This window comes from Podarcis cretensis, assembly GCF_951804945.1.
Source record: "Podarcis cretensis genome assembly, chromosome: 4".
NCBI lineage: Eukaryota > Metazoa > Chordata > Lepidosauria > Squamata > Lacertidae > Podarcis > Podarcis cretensis.
This window is the reverse complement of record NC_137173.1, coordinates 37,915,705-37,929,433: the sequence shown is the minus strand read 5'-3', so window position 1 is coordinate 37,929,433 and position 13,729 is coordinate 37,915,705. Positions and strand designations below refer to the sequence as shown.

The following is a 13,729-nucleotide window of genomic DNA, read 5'->3' as shown; positions in this document are numbered from 1 at the left end:
CTAAGTGATGCTTTTCTGCAACCCCTTTTAATTTCCGTGGGAGATTTCAAGGACAGGCTTTTTATTGTTTGCATGCACTCACCTTCTTCCTATTGTTAATCCTTTTCTTGTTCAGTATAAATTAGTCATGTCAGAAATAGCTAGGAGTGGTAAGATGACTGAGTACTGTGGCCTTAGTTTGTTTTTGCTTTGATTTCAGATGTGGGGGATATTTGGCCATCCAAATGTTGCTGAACTACAGCTCTCATCGTCCCCGGGCATTGGACATAACTTGCTTTGAATGATGAGAGTTATAATTTAGCAAAACCTGGAGAACAAAAAGGTTCCCCACACCTGCTGTATTTCTTTCGCTGTGCAAGCATTATGTGTAAAAGATCAACAAGAATATGAATTAAGCTAAGAGGCTGAGAGGGGGCATCACATGTTCCAAGAAAGGCCTGCAGTCTCCATTGACAAAGTTGGTAACAGTTAGAATCTTAATCTGAATGTTAGCTTTTCAAGTAAAGGAGCACCTTTTTCTGATTTAGTAGTCTTGATATGAATGCTTTTGTTATGTGAATAGCTTGGGTGGTTCTGGAGCGCTGTTTATTACATCCTGTTATGGAAACAGTTCTAGTTTCCTCTTGCAGAGGGCATTTAAGTAGGTCACCTTCATAATTTGCTGCCTCTTTTAGGATATAGTAAACACTGTTACTTTAAAGGGGTAGGACTCTTGTGATTGTATCACTTAATTTTTATTGTCCATGAGGCTGTCTAGTACTGTTCCTTTCTTAAGAACTAGTAATAAATGGTGTATTCCAAGAATACAATGGGTAAAATAATATATATTTATTTGGGGCACAAATGTGTTGGGGTGTTCAATCAATAGCTTTATGGGTTGCAGGATTTAAGAGCAAGGGGTAACATAGAGTCTAGTTCAAAGTAACACTTAGCTTGCTTTCCCTGAATAGTAACTGTTCTTTTCCTTTTTTATTTCATTTGGCTTTTTGCAGAGGGCTTTACATTAGCATCTCAATTTGGTCTTGGCTTAGTTGTACTCCCTACTATCCTTTTGGTGCCGCCTCTCTTCTTTGTGTTTCAATCAGGTGAGAATCTGTTACTTTACTGTGAACTTGTTTTCATAATCCATTGTGGTGAGGGAAGAGGAAGCAGAAAGGGAAGAACTCCTTAGATTTGTAGATCTTTTTAACAATGCTAGCTCCAGCCCTGTACTGGAGAACCTCTGGGAGAAATTTTAGCATTACAGTCATGCCTCAGAATTCAAACGGAATCCGTTCCAGAAGTCCATTTGACTTCGTTCGGAAACAAAGGCACGGCTTTCAATTGGCTGCGGGAGCCAAAATGTTCAAGTCACAAGGCGTTCCTCAACCAAGGTACGACTGTATTGAGGTGTAGCTTGTGTCTGCATTGTGGCATTTCACTGCAGATGCTGGAGAGAGTGAACTTTTGTTTCCTCCTTTGCCATTCACAGAAGTGTGGTGATACTTGAAGCCAATAGATAAGTTGGCCTCATCTGCCAATGTTCCCTGACAGAGACAAGAAGCTAAGCTGCAAAGATTGTTTAACTTGGTAAAGATAAGTGGATGAATCCAATACTCTGATTAGCTCTAATATAAACATGTGTGCACCTAAGTGCGGAAAGTTAGCTTGACCGAGGAATGCAGCTACTTGTCTTTAGTATATCATTTCTGTTTCAATATACAGCGTTGTATGTACTGTGATGTAATAAGATAAATTAAACGAGACAGCCTAGCTGTGGGAGGTTTTTTGGTTGTTTTTACTTAACATTCCATGTAGCACACGTTCACCCTGGTTTCAGTTACATTTCAGAAGGTGTTTACTTTGTTCAATTTTCCCTTATGTATCTTTTTGGTTTTGCCATTCTTTTCTCAATAACGTATGATTATTTCCCCAGTTTTTGAGAAGCCACCGCTCTTTGCAATTATTCTGATAATTCTGAAAGCGCTTGGATATTTAATTGCTGTGGCAGGTTTGGCTACAAGTTTGCCAGGTGAGCAATGTATTTTATTTTATTGAAATTCTTTACATTTTTTGTTCCCTAGAAATTACTTACCCTTTATACTATCAAGGGGAATCAGCTTGCTAGCACACTTAACAAATATCCTACAAAGCAGCTTGTCTGCATTATGAAATGCACAAAGGGTTTGTGAAATCCACACAGGATTTCAATTTCATTGTTCCGCAAGGGACAATGACAATAAAGATATCGTAATCGTAATCGTAACAGGGTTTTATAGAACAGGGATCTATGAGGACTTGGAGCTACTATTTTATCTCTTGAACAATTGCCTGAAGGTGGTGTTACCTTCTAATTAGAATGGCTATGCCATGTACTGGGACGCGGGTGGCGCTGTGGGTAAAACCTCAGTGCCTAGGACTTGCTGATCGTAAGGTTGGCGGTTCGAATCCCCGCGGTGGGGTGAGCTCCCGTCATTCGGTCCCAGCTCCTGCCCACCTAGCAGTTCGAAAGCACCCCTAAGTGCAAGTAGATAAATAGGTACCGCTTTATAGCGGGAAGGTAAACGGCGTTTCTGTGTGCGGCACGGGTGCTGGCTCACCAGTGCAGCTTCGTCACGCTGGCCACGTGACCTGGAAGTGTCCTCGGACGGCGCCGGCCCTCGGCCTCTTGAGTGAGATGAGCGCACAACCCTAGAGTCAGTCACGACTGGCCTGTACAGGCAGGGGTACCTTTACCTTTACCATACCATGTACTGCTGCATTTTGTAAGTTGGAGCTAAAGGGTTTGCATTAAATTGTTAACTTTGTAATACTGCATATCCTAAAGATTCACTCAGAGCTACGGCTGACCTTTTTTGTAATTATTTTAATTTGTGCCCACATTCTTAGTGTGTGTAATGTGTTTGTGCGCCCACCCGCCTGCCCGCGCGTGTGCACACACACACACACACACACACACACACATGCAGTTTTCACTTACTGCAGCAGAGAAAATTGTGAACATAAATCTTTTCACATTTAGATGCATTTCTTTACTCTTAACAGCATTAAACATCAGCAAGAAGACAGAATGTGTGAAATGACTGAGTTTCAAATATTTAAAGGTTGTCTTTCTAAGGATGGCCAGCCAGAAATAATAATAGCATAAAGGTAAAGGTACCCCTGCCCGTACGGGCCAGTCTTAACAGACTCTGGGGTTGTGCACCCATCTCACTCAAGAGGCCGGGGGCCAGCGCTGTCCGGAGACACTTCCGGGTCACGTGGCCAGCGTGACATTGCTGCTCTGGTGAGCCAGAGCCGCACACGGAAACGCCGTTTACCTTCCCGCTAGTAAGCGGTCCCTATTTATCTACTTGCACCCGGGGGTGCTTTCGAACTGCTAGGTTGGCAGGCGCTGGGACCGAGCAGCGGGAGCGTACCCCGCCGCGGGGATTCGAACCGCCGACCTTTCGATCGGCAAGCCCTAGGCGCTGAGGCTTTTACCCACAGCGCCACCCGCGTCCCCGAATAATAGACATCTAAATTTGCGGTGCTCTTTTGGTGGGGGCGTGGAGATTGTGCTTAGATTTGAGTTTAGAAAAAGCTGCCTCTGTGAAATTACATTTATTGCAGCCTTTAAAAAAATAAAGCAATAGAGCTGCTTTTTTTTTTTTTTTTTGGTCCTAAAACCTTGTTTGAATAAATTATCTTTAACTGCAGGCATCCAGTCTTCAGCCCTTTCCACTGCTCTAAAGCAATATTCAATGTTTGGCAAATAAAGCGGCAGTAGCTCTGTTCTAATGGCTCTGTATGCTCGCCTCTTATCTTTCTTATTAGATAAAGGCTAGTTCAGGGTTGCAGTGACTCCTGTGGATTGCAGATACTCATTTGAGATCACAAAATATCTGAAAGGCGTTTGATTTTGCTATGCAGTTTCTAGTCTTTTCCTTTCGCATTAGTGAGAGGTCCACCACCACACCACACCACACCATACCACACCAGCACACAAAATTTGGGGTCTCTGATTAATGAAGAGGAAATTGATTGTATGCATTCTTAAATTTCAGCAAGATTACTAAGCTTTGTGTAACTGTGTGTCAAAGTCATTGCATAGAATTTTGCAGAAAAAAAATTTTTAGGCTCACGGTGACTCATTTTAACACAAGCCTATTCAACAAGTTCGTCAAGTGTGTGAGTTGTTCTTTGGCATCCAGCATCTAAATATTTCCTCCACACTCACCATTTTGAGTTTAAAAATAATTGTGTTTATACTGGGGGTTTTTTCCCCCTGTCCTAGATGGAAGTAACATCTGTTCTTCAGTCTCCTGTCAATAACTTCATTGTTAGTGAATAATATTTTAATTTCACTAAACTGCATATTATCAAAGAAGATGTTTGTGATCTAGGTTTTAGCATAAAACCATTGAAATTATGAGTCTTAGAGACCAATGCTTGCAGAAAATTAAAATACAGCCAAGTGTATTTGTTTGCTGTTGGTTTTTGACCCACAGTTCCTTAATATTTTCCTGCATATTCCTTATGGTGGTTGATGCATGTAAAAGACACAGCAAAACCTGACACTTTCTGTAGCAGTTAATGTGCACATTGGTGCAAGATGTTATGGCTGTAGATCTTTTCCTAAGTGTTGTAGTTACACTGCCAGACCAACTCAGAAAATAGAAACAAAAATGCTAACCTAAATACTCCATTTTCTCTCTCTTAACAGAATGCCCACCAAAACGAACTTCTCTTCTGATTGCAGGCTTAGGAATTATTGATATTGTAGCAGCAATTGCTTTCATTTATATGGTTGTTATTGGTAAGTACTATTTACTTAGAGTATACATGAAATGCTTTATCTTAAAATCAAATGAATATTCAAACAAAGTTCTTGTTTAGTGCCGTTCCGGAGAGGATTGACCAGAAGATCACAAATGCAGGTTGCCTTGTGTACGAGCAAGGGGAACCCTCACATCCAGGGGCTAAATGCAGCCTTGCCCGTGCTTCTTTCCAGCCCTGAGGACTCTCCCCAGGTCACACTGCTCACAGATCCTGTTCTGTACCATCATTGAAGGCTCTTGACTGGCTGAAATATACCCTTGAGCTATGATAATGCCCCTTGCTTGCTTGCTTGCCTGGATTGAGGATATGTATGTGGGGGTGTGTAGATAGAAACCAGTGTAGCTAAAATGTAGCCTCCTGTACAAAGGGAAGAGTTGCATTCTTTGTTCTACCTCTGGCTCCACCTACTTTTTGCCTTGGGTCTCGCCCACCACTGGCGTGCAGCCAGGGAAAGTGGCCCTCAGACTGAGAAAGGTTCTCCATACATGGGGTGATATCATGCAAAAAAAGTTCCTTTACCACACGAGTAGATTTGGGGATGGCAGATGGGGAGAGGAGAGGGAGGTGAAGTACCAATGTGAAAACAGAAATCCTTGGGCTAATGGAACTACTTTGCTGGATTTTGCACCTAGCCTATCAGATAAATATTTGGGGCACTGTGTAGCATTGTTTTGAAGGAGGGATGGCAGTTGACAGTGGATCTCACTGATTTGTCTCTGTTTGCAAGGGTTATATTGGGCTGTTTTTAAGTCCTGTGCCATGAGTACAATGAGCTGCCTTCCATTGAGTGGTGTGGAGCCTATCATTCTCCTTTCTTTCAGAAAAAAACTTTTTACGGGAAATAGAAGGTGCTGATGTTGATCAGTAGGGGCACATATCCAGCAACTGAGTTCTATAAGGCATCTTGTGATGCATTCTAACGCAGATCAATATTTTTGGTCTGGGGGATCTATTGATAAAAGGAAAGCAATCAGCAATCAAACTTGGGGGCACATAATCAGGTCCCAGGCTTACTTGTAGTAGAACTTTAGTTCAACATTGGGCCCCAGATGTTGTTAGCCTACAACCCCCTTCATACCTGACCATTCATTCAGCCGGGGATGATGACAGCTGTACTTCCAATATCATTTTGGGGACTCAAGACTGAAGAAGCAGTATGCCTGCATTGTAAATGAAGGGAAGGTGAGTTTGCTGATTGGAGAGAAAATGGGGTTGGGTTGGGTAGGCAGTTGTTGTCTATGTATACCTGAAAATATTTGGTTTGGATTTTCTATGTGCGAGTTATGCGGATGAAGAATGTGAGGGTTGCTCTGGCACAAATGCTGCTTAATAGGTATTCAAAAAATAAATGAAATGAAAGTTTGCAAGCTAGACAGTAATAATACATCTAATACATCTGTGCGTATCTTGCACATAGGCCTTGAAGTCTTTGAGCTGAAATAATAGATATCACATGGTTAAAACTATCCAGAGAAGCATGTAACTTGGCCCATGGATATAACGGGGCTTTCTGATTCTTAGCCCCCCTCCCCCATGCACAGCAGCATCACTCTTTGAAACTATGCCTTGGAGGCTGCTGTTCAGAGGAAAAGGTTAAGCCCTTTAAAGTTTTTCTAAGCTTTGTGGGTGCTTCAGAAGGAAGGAACGCTTCTGCACTTCTTTCACAAACTTATTGAGGAGGTAAACATGAAGAGATTGGAACTGCATTCACACAATCTATTCCAAAAGTGTTTTGTGTATGTGGCTTTTTGTTCTATGTATCCATGTCCCACAGTTGCTTCTGATACAGGTGTGAAGGGAGAGGACTAGTACTGTGTAATTGTGATCTTCTCGGCTGGGCCATGATTGACCCAAAGCTGAATTATGTGCTGAATTGCACTATGACCATGATTCCATTGTTTTGTCTATGTTTGTGTGTGAGAGTGCATCTTTTTTAAAATTTTTAGTAAACTTATGTCCTGCCTTTCCACCTGAAGACTTCCAAAGGTGGCTAACAACATAAAATTTTAAAAAAGCAATTATCTGCTGATAGTCATAGATACAAGAGCTGAGCAGACTTCTGCTTTTTGGAACCACTTTGTGTTTTGTACTGGAACTCCAGCCTATATGTCCACCTCTAGTTAGTGTTAAAGGACCATGGTTCATTTTATGTCTAAGAAATTGTTCTCAGTGACGGAACTGATGAGGTCTCAGTCCTTCAACACAAGTGCACTCCTGGTTCCTTGTTAGCTTTCTTCATTTCAGCAGCCTAATTTAGTTGCGGGAAGTTGTTGCTACTGTAAAAATAAAAATCGAGCACCGGAAACCCTTGCCAATCTAATGTCAATTGCCCATGAATCTACTAGTACATTGTGCTCTAACTTCTAACCATCACTGCTTTAAAACAGGTAAAGTGGGCGGTAGCAGGTTTGTTTTTGTTCTTTTTTTAAGCCCACAGCAGCAGCCAAATAAATTAAGAAATGGCAGTTGGAATAAATAAGTTCCTAAGAAGTGGTGAAAGATCGTTAGTGGTGAAGAAACAGCCAGGGACAGGAAGGAAGGAAGGGAGAGGAGGATAAGAAGGAGAGACAAATATAGTCACACGTTGTAAGATAAAAGCCAAAGTGGGTCTTCCAGGCAGGTGTGTGTTCTGCATCTGAAAAAGCTGAAGGCTACTGCTGTGGAATCCATGCATGCATGGCTACGACCTCTGCTTCTTGGCTTTGGGTCGTAGAGGTGGAAAGTCCTGCATGTGTACCATTTTCATTCTGTATACTGCATTCCAATAGCAAACATGAAAAGGGAAGGAGGGACATGTGGTTTTAACCAAAGATATAAATATTGAATCCACACAATTCGTGCTTTGAACATGCACTCCTGGAAAGCTTGCAAGAATGCAGGTCTGGGCCAAGAAAGTAACTTTGCACAAGCAACCAGAAGAAAAGCTTTGCTTCTGTCACACTCCTGCAATGTTTAAAAGATAAGCATGGGAAAAGCGAGGAGGATGAGACCGAGACACAAGTTAAGAAGTAGAAAGGAAAAGAGAACATATTAGACAATGGCCTCATTGCAGGTAATGCTAAAACCATGAATTGTCACATGCTTCCCTCTTGCCTCTCCTCCCGTGTGATTGGAAGGAGTTTGCTAGCCTTTACTTTCTGTTTCACAGCATCTTTCAGCAAACATCACGTACCAGTAGGAGGTGCTGGCTTAAACAAGCTGTGCTTCATGTGCAACAACTGAAAGTAAATGCTAGTAGCCGTGTAGGAAGATGGCAGGAAGGGGACAGAGCATGAGTCCAAGGCTTTGGCTGAAATTCTTTCTTGGTCGTCTTATGTCCCTGCATAGTGGTGATTAGATTTGTGTGCTTTGAGTATCCAGTAAGAAATTGTGCTATATTTTTACTTGTAACCATAGGTACCAGATTCAAAGATCATCAGCCTCCAAAGGTAAGCTTAAAATTAATGCATACGGGGTTGCTGGATGACTCAGGTGATACATAATGTGATTCTGAATCTTTCACAATTGGTTTGATCAGATTGGTAGCAAGTAGAATCACGGCAATGAGAATTCTTGCCATTTTAATAGGTTATGTAGACATGCAACCCTGGCTTGCCTCATTATTCATTCAACTCTTTATTCATTCAACCTCTTTTCCCATCTCCTTCATTATACAAAGACTACAGAGTGGAGACTTGAATTGCAGCTTTACCACTCATACATTGGAATCGTTAAGAATGGAAGAAGTAACCTTTTTAAAAATAAAAATAAAAAGCTAGAAAAATTTGAAACATTTGAAAAATAAAATCAAGGCAATGCATTTCAGGTAACTTGTATACTACAGCTTTGAACAGTGAAATGGTAGTAGATTAAAGCCTAAAGATTAATCTCAGTGAGTCTTGATTCCTTCAGAGGCTGCTCAGTTCACCTCAGGTCCCAGTTTCCATTTGGTGAAACCAAAGCTTTGCCGGGTTCGTTTTCCTGCAAGGACAGCTTTTACAGTTTTGGAGTGGTTAAAAAAGAATGAATCCAATCTCCTCTACTTTGTTGTGGTAAATTTGTTAGGGGATACTATGTCTCTTCAAGAGATATGTGCTTCCCTAAAGGTGAAAACCTGCCAAATTTCAGAAACATAAATGCAGGGGGGGGGTGTTTGTGTGTGTGTGTGCTAGGCTTCTTTTAAAGGGATTTGCTTTCCTCCTTGTGGATTTTGGGGAAGTTATTTTTGTATGAAAATGGCATACTTTCCTAGGAACACCTCTACAGTGTAACATGCAGAATTTCAAAAGGGTGGGTGCTTGGGCTAGGGGGGGAAGAGGAATGAGGTGGGAGCCCTGCTTCAGGCTGATGCTCTGCTCAGTTGGCCCCAGAAAGCCTCAGAAATGAAGTACAAAGCTGTGTGTGCACATGCCAGAAGCCAGCAGCACGAGAAGAACTAACAAGAACAAGGATATTTATTTCTTCGGCATTCCCTCCAATTAAAACCCAGTCACAAATATATTCTCCCCAGCTCCCCCCTTCCTTACTCTGATTTTTTTCTTTTCTTATCAGCTTGGGGGGAGAAATTTGTTGGAGGCCCATTAAACTGCTCAAGGTGATTTGGAGGGGCTCACTTGAGCTCAGCTAAGTTTCTGATCTTTCCAAATTGTTCTGATTTGGCTCTGGATTTGTGCATATGCACAATGCTAATAAGCCCTCCTCCCTATTCTTTTTTTTTTTGGGGGGGGGGAGGTGCTTCACCGCTCCTGCAAGCTCCTTATCAACTGCTACGCTAGTGTTGCCTACTTTCTAATGTGGAAAGATCAGCCCAGAGAGAGTTTGGCAGGAGGCCGTGTGGCTCTCTTACCCTTCATCCCTGCTTCCTTATATAGACACACTGTCACTCAAATATGACTGGAAGGCAAAAAGATGCTGCGCTTGAAGTTTGTTGTTAGACTGTTTCTCATGAGCAGCTGATCGGTTGGTAAAGCTGTTTATTCACTGTGCCACTTTAGACTGCAGATGGGGCTAATATGATTGAATGCTCTTCTGTCAACAACAACAACAAGAGCCCTGCACAAATAAAAATTAATGAGAATCATTCTAAACTAATCTTTTCCCTGACATGTGAGTTCTTTTGGCTGATGGTTAGAGGTAGCAGGTGGGGAGGAGGAACATGGAAAAGCATTCAGTTTTGTTAGCTGCTTGAAGTGGTACAATATATAAATGGATTTACCACCGCTTTTGCTATGTTTGACATCTAGCCCTGCATATTTTTTTACTCTGGTGTATACCAATGGAACCAGGAGATATATATATATCTCCTGAAAGCACACTTGAAAGGTAAAGTGAAACGGCAGGTGCTTCTAATATTTCTTCATCTGTCAGACCTGAGCCCTTGCTTGAAGTTTCATTTTCTCCCCCTCTGGCAGTAGGAGAAATTGATAGCCATACAGCTACTGTTAAAAGGAGGAGATCCATTCCTTTCCCCTGCAAATTGTAAAATCCGTCTGTGTAAGCTGCCTGGGTTGCACTTCACACTGTTCTGGATATGTCACGTTGCAAATAAGACACCTGCCCTATGCCCTAGTGCAGACCTAACATTTACGCCAATGGGTAGGAGATCAAGAATGTACCTTAAGCTTCCACACATCCTCGTTCCCTGTCCCATAAGCCCCTAACCACACTTCTTTTACAATGGGAGTTTTCAGACTGGCTGCAAAGCAATCATGTTAACCATGGTTTGTTTATTGATTTCTTTAAAAAAAATATGTACAGACATTCTCCTCCCCCCCCCCCAATGCGTGTCCTACTCATGCGAGACCGCTTTTACACAGGTTGCTGTGAAATAAAGAGATAAAATAATTGAAATGGCATGCCTTCCCTCTCTTGGAGCTGCTGCCTGCAAGTCATCTTCCCTCGCTTGGTACTGCTGCCTGGAAGTCACTCTCAGCCTCTCGCTCACTGCGATGGGAGGGATTGGAGGGAAGGCTGGGAGCAGCAGCCCGAAGCAAGAGAAGGAACACTGGGCAGTGGCCCCAAGCAACTTCCAGGCAGCAGTTCCAGCAGTGCGCATGAGTCTCTCCCTCCCCACCCCATGTGCCCTCCCTATTAAAGTTGGGTGCTCCTCACTTTTTGCGATTTCAGTTATGTGCACGCAGGCCCCGAACATAACACCCCACATAAGTGGTGGGATGCCTGTATACACAACCCTTTGGTTAAAATCATTTGAGGTGCATAACTCTCAGTAAAAAAACAGTAATAACAAACCCCATAAACGATTAAAAAGCGTTGGGAAATGAAACCTTTAATATAGCCAGCAGAGAGAGAAACATGTATTCAGCGAGCAGCTACAATCCTGGCCTTAATTTTTCCTTGTATCCACTGCAGATAATATACTTTGACTACTTTGATTGGTCTTTTATCAACTCCTTGCCAAACTTAGTACACTTCAAATGTATTTTCCAAGTCTGACAAAGTTTTCCTGAAACCCTGGGGTTCTTTTTTTCTTCTTCATACCAGGCAAAATTTATTAGTAATTTTTTGCCAGTTAATGGTTATTTCAGAAGATACTGGCAGTGGTATATTCAAAAACTGTCTTTGAGACTACTATAATTTCTGGGGCAGACCTTTTCCTCATGCAAAATACGTTTAAACATCATGCATGAGTTTTTCATGATTAACTTTAGTTAGCTTTTCCAGACTTTGCATAAATACTTAATAGGGAAGTCTCTCCATTAAATCAGATATTTTGCTAATTTTTGTTTGTTTTATCTAAGTTAAAACAACCCATCCCGTTTGTAAAATTAATTTTGTAACAGAAATCACATTAAATTCCTTAATTGGGTTCAGTAGCTTCTCAAAAGAGTTATTTGAATAATATATAAATAATGCCACAGCATTTGCTTATGAATTAATTTTAAAATCCTACTGTCCCATCTTAATGCTACTTACTGCCTGCTTAGACCCTGACGCTTTGGCTCAAGGCTCAATAGTTAGGGGGAAATGAATTTAAAAATAGATAGGGTAAACTGAACGTACACCACTAATTGAGACAGAAGTATATGAGTTAGTATATATCTTCAATATTCCTGTAGAAAATTTCCCTTCCAGATCAGCATTTTCCAGAATCGGGTACAAATAGCTCTATTCTAAATAGTCAAAAGCTTTTTCCACATAAAAAAATATAACCCTCTATGGTTTTTAGACTTAGTGATCACATGAATTATATTCAAAAGATTCCTTATATTCATTTCTAATTTATGTTTTTCTTAAATAAAACTTAACTGATCTTCTGCAGTATACTTCCCAATGATTGTGTTGCCCAGATTTTAAACTCTTGTTTTGAAAGGGTGATGGGTTGGTAAGATTTGACTCCAGAAGCATCTTTATCCTTTCTTAAGGATAAAGAAGCCTATGTTTTTGGAAAGGTTTGTTCTTGCATATCTGCATTTAATGCCTCCAGAAGAAGATATGACAATGCATTTCAAGAAAATATTATGATATTTAGTAGCAAAACCATCTGTTCTTGTTTTAGTATTATTTTAATTCAACAACAGCTGTATAGAGCTCAATAACTTTAACTGGCCTTTGAGGATTTTCAATATCTGTTTTTGTTAAACAGGACCGTTTAATGTTTTCTAAATAGGAACTTATTTTCTTTCAAGAGGGAGAATCTGAGAGCTACATAACATTTCCTTAATTCATATGCAGTGTCCTTTGGCTTTGTATCAGCCCTATCCCTGTTCTTCAATTGCTGAACCATGTTATTAGATTATTTTACATACATAGATGAAAGTAATCTGTTTGGCTGGTAGCCTTCTTGGAAAAAAATGCCTTGAAATGTTTTGGGTGCAACTGATTAGGCCAATTTGCTTTCTTGGGACTTCTAACTTGCCTAATTTTGTCTTAAACAGAGGCAAATTCTCCTGCCCCTAATTGTTGAATTTGATTGATAAGATCCTTCAAATCCCCTTCCCCTTTTGTTATTAAATAGGCCACACTGGTGGCGCTGTGGGTTAAAGCCTCAGCGCCTAGGACTTGCCGATCGAAAGGTCGGCGGTTCGAATCCCTGCGGCGGGGTGCGCTCCCGCTGCTCGGTCCCAGCGCCTGCCAACCTAGCAGTTCGAAAGCACCTCCGGGTGCAAGTAGATAAATAGGGACCGCTTACCAGCAGGAAGGTAAACGGCGTTTCCGTGTGCGGCTCTGGCTCACCAAGACTGGCCCGTACGGGCAGGGGTACCTTTACCTTTACCTTTTTTATGTTATCAAGACCCTCATCACTGATTTTGAGGCCTTCCAACCAGTGACTATAGTGGTCTCAGAAGAATTATTAATTCAGAAATATTTCTGCATCTTAGCAGTCACAATCTGATATTGTAGTAATAAATTATTGACTTGCCAACATCTATTTCCTGATTGGGTCTTATCACATGTCTGCTCTGTTGTAATGAGAGCATATCTTCATATGTGTAAGTTCATAGGTACAGATGATCAGAAGAAGTTGAGAATGGAAGGATGAGTAGATATCACACCGCTGTATAAATTCTGGGAGAAGGAATGCTTAATGTTCAGAAGCCTTGGAAAGAAAAGCCTACTTTTAAGGCTGGGGTCTCATAAAACATCCTCTTTGCTCCAGTAGGCTCCAAATGGAGGGTTAAGTGTACACTCATCATTGCACTGGGATCTACACTCCATGTGTTCTTTCTCTCTTGTCCAAATCAGCTCCTCTGGGAGCTAAGGGACTAGCAATCTTGCAGTTTGGGGGAGGGGGGGTGAGGCTGTGAGCCAACCTGTGGGACACATTTTCTCTCTGCTCTTGACTACATGTTGTCATTACTGGCCCTAGAGCTAACAGCCTGCCATTAACCTAATTAATGTTCTGCTGTTTCTTGTATTTGTTTTGTAGAATCATTATTTATTGTATATGTCAATTAGAGTCATTTAATTTGGGAGATCCAAGCTAGACATG

At 41.4% G+C, this 13,729-nt stretch overlaps 1 protein-coding gene and 1 long non-coding RNA gene across 2 annotated transcripts in view; one reads left to right on the top strand and one right to left on the bottom strand.

Annotated features, from left to right (window-relative positions):
• CD47 (CD47 molecule) overlaps positions 1 to 13,729 on the top strand; it is a 46,189-nt gene that overhangs the window by 25,050 nt on the left and 7,410 nt on the right. The window contains exons 5-8 of the mRNA XM_079974588.1: positions 993 to 1,085; positions 1,916 to 2,011; positions 4,685 to 4,777; positions 8,197 to 8,228. Coding sequence (XP_079830714.1) covers positions 993 to 1,085; positions 1,916 to 2,011; positions 4,685 to 4,777; positions 8,197 to 8,228 — 314 coding nt within the window. The remainder of the gene's footprint in view (positions 1 to 992; positions 1,086 to 1,915; positions 2,012 to 4,684; positions 4,778 to 8,196; positions 8,229 to 13,729) is intronic.
• Positions 8,942 to 13,660, bottom strand: LOC307215397. Its single transcript, XR_013838499.1, has 2 exons — positions 12,411 to 13,660; positions 8,942 to 12,365 (listed from the first exon to the last, which is right to left on the bottom strand). It is a non-coding gene; the product is annotated as an uncharacterized lncRNA (long non-coding RNA).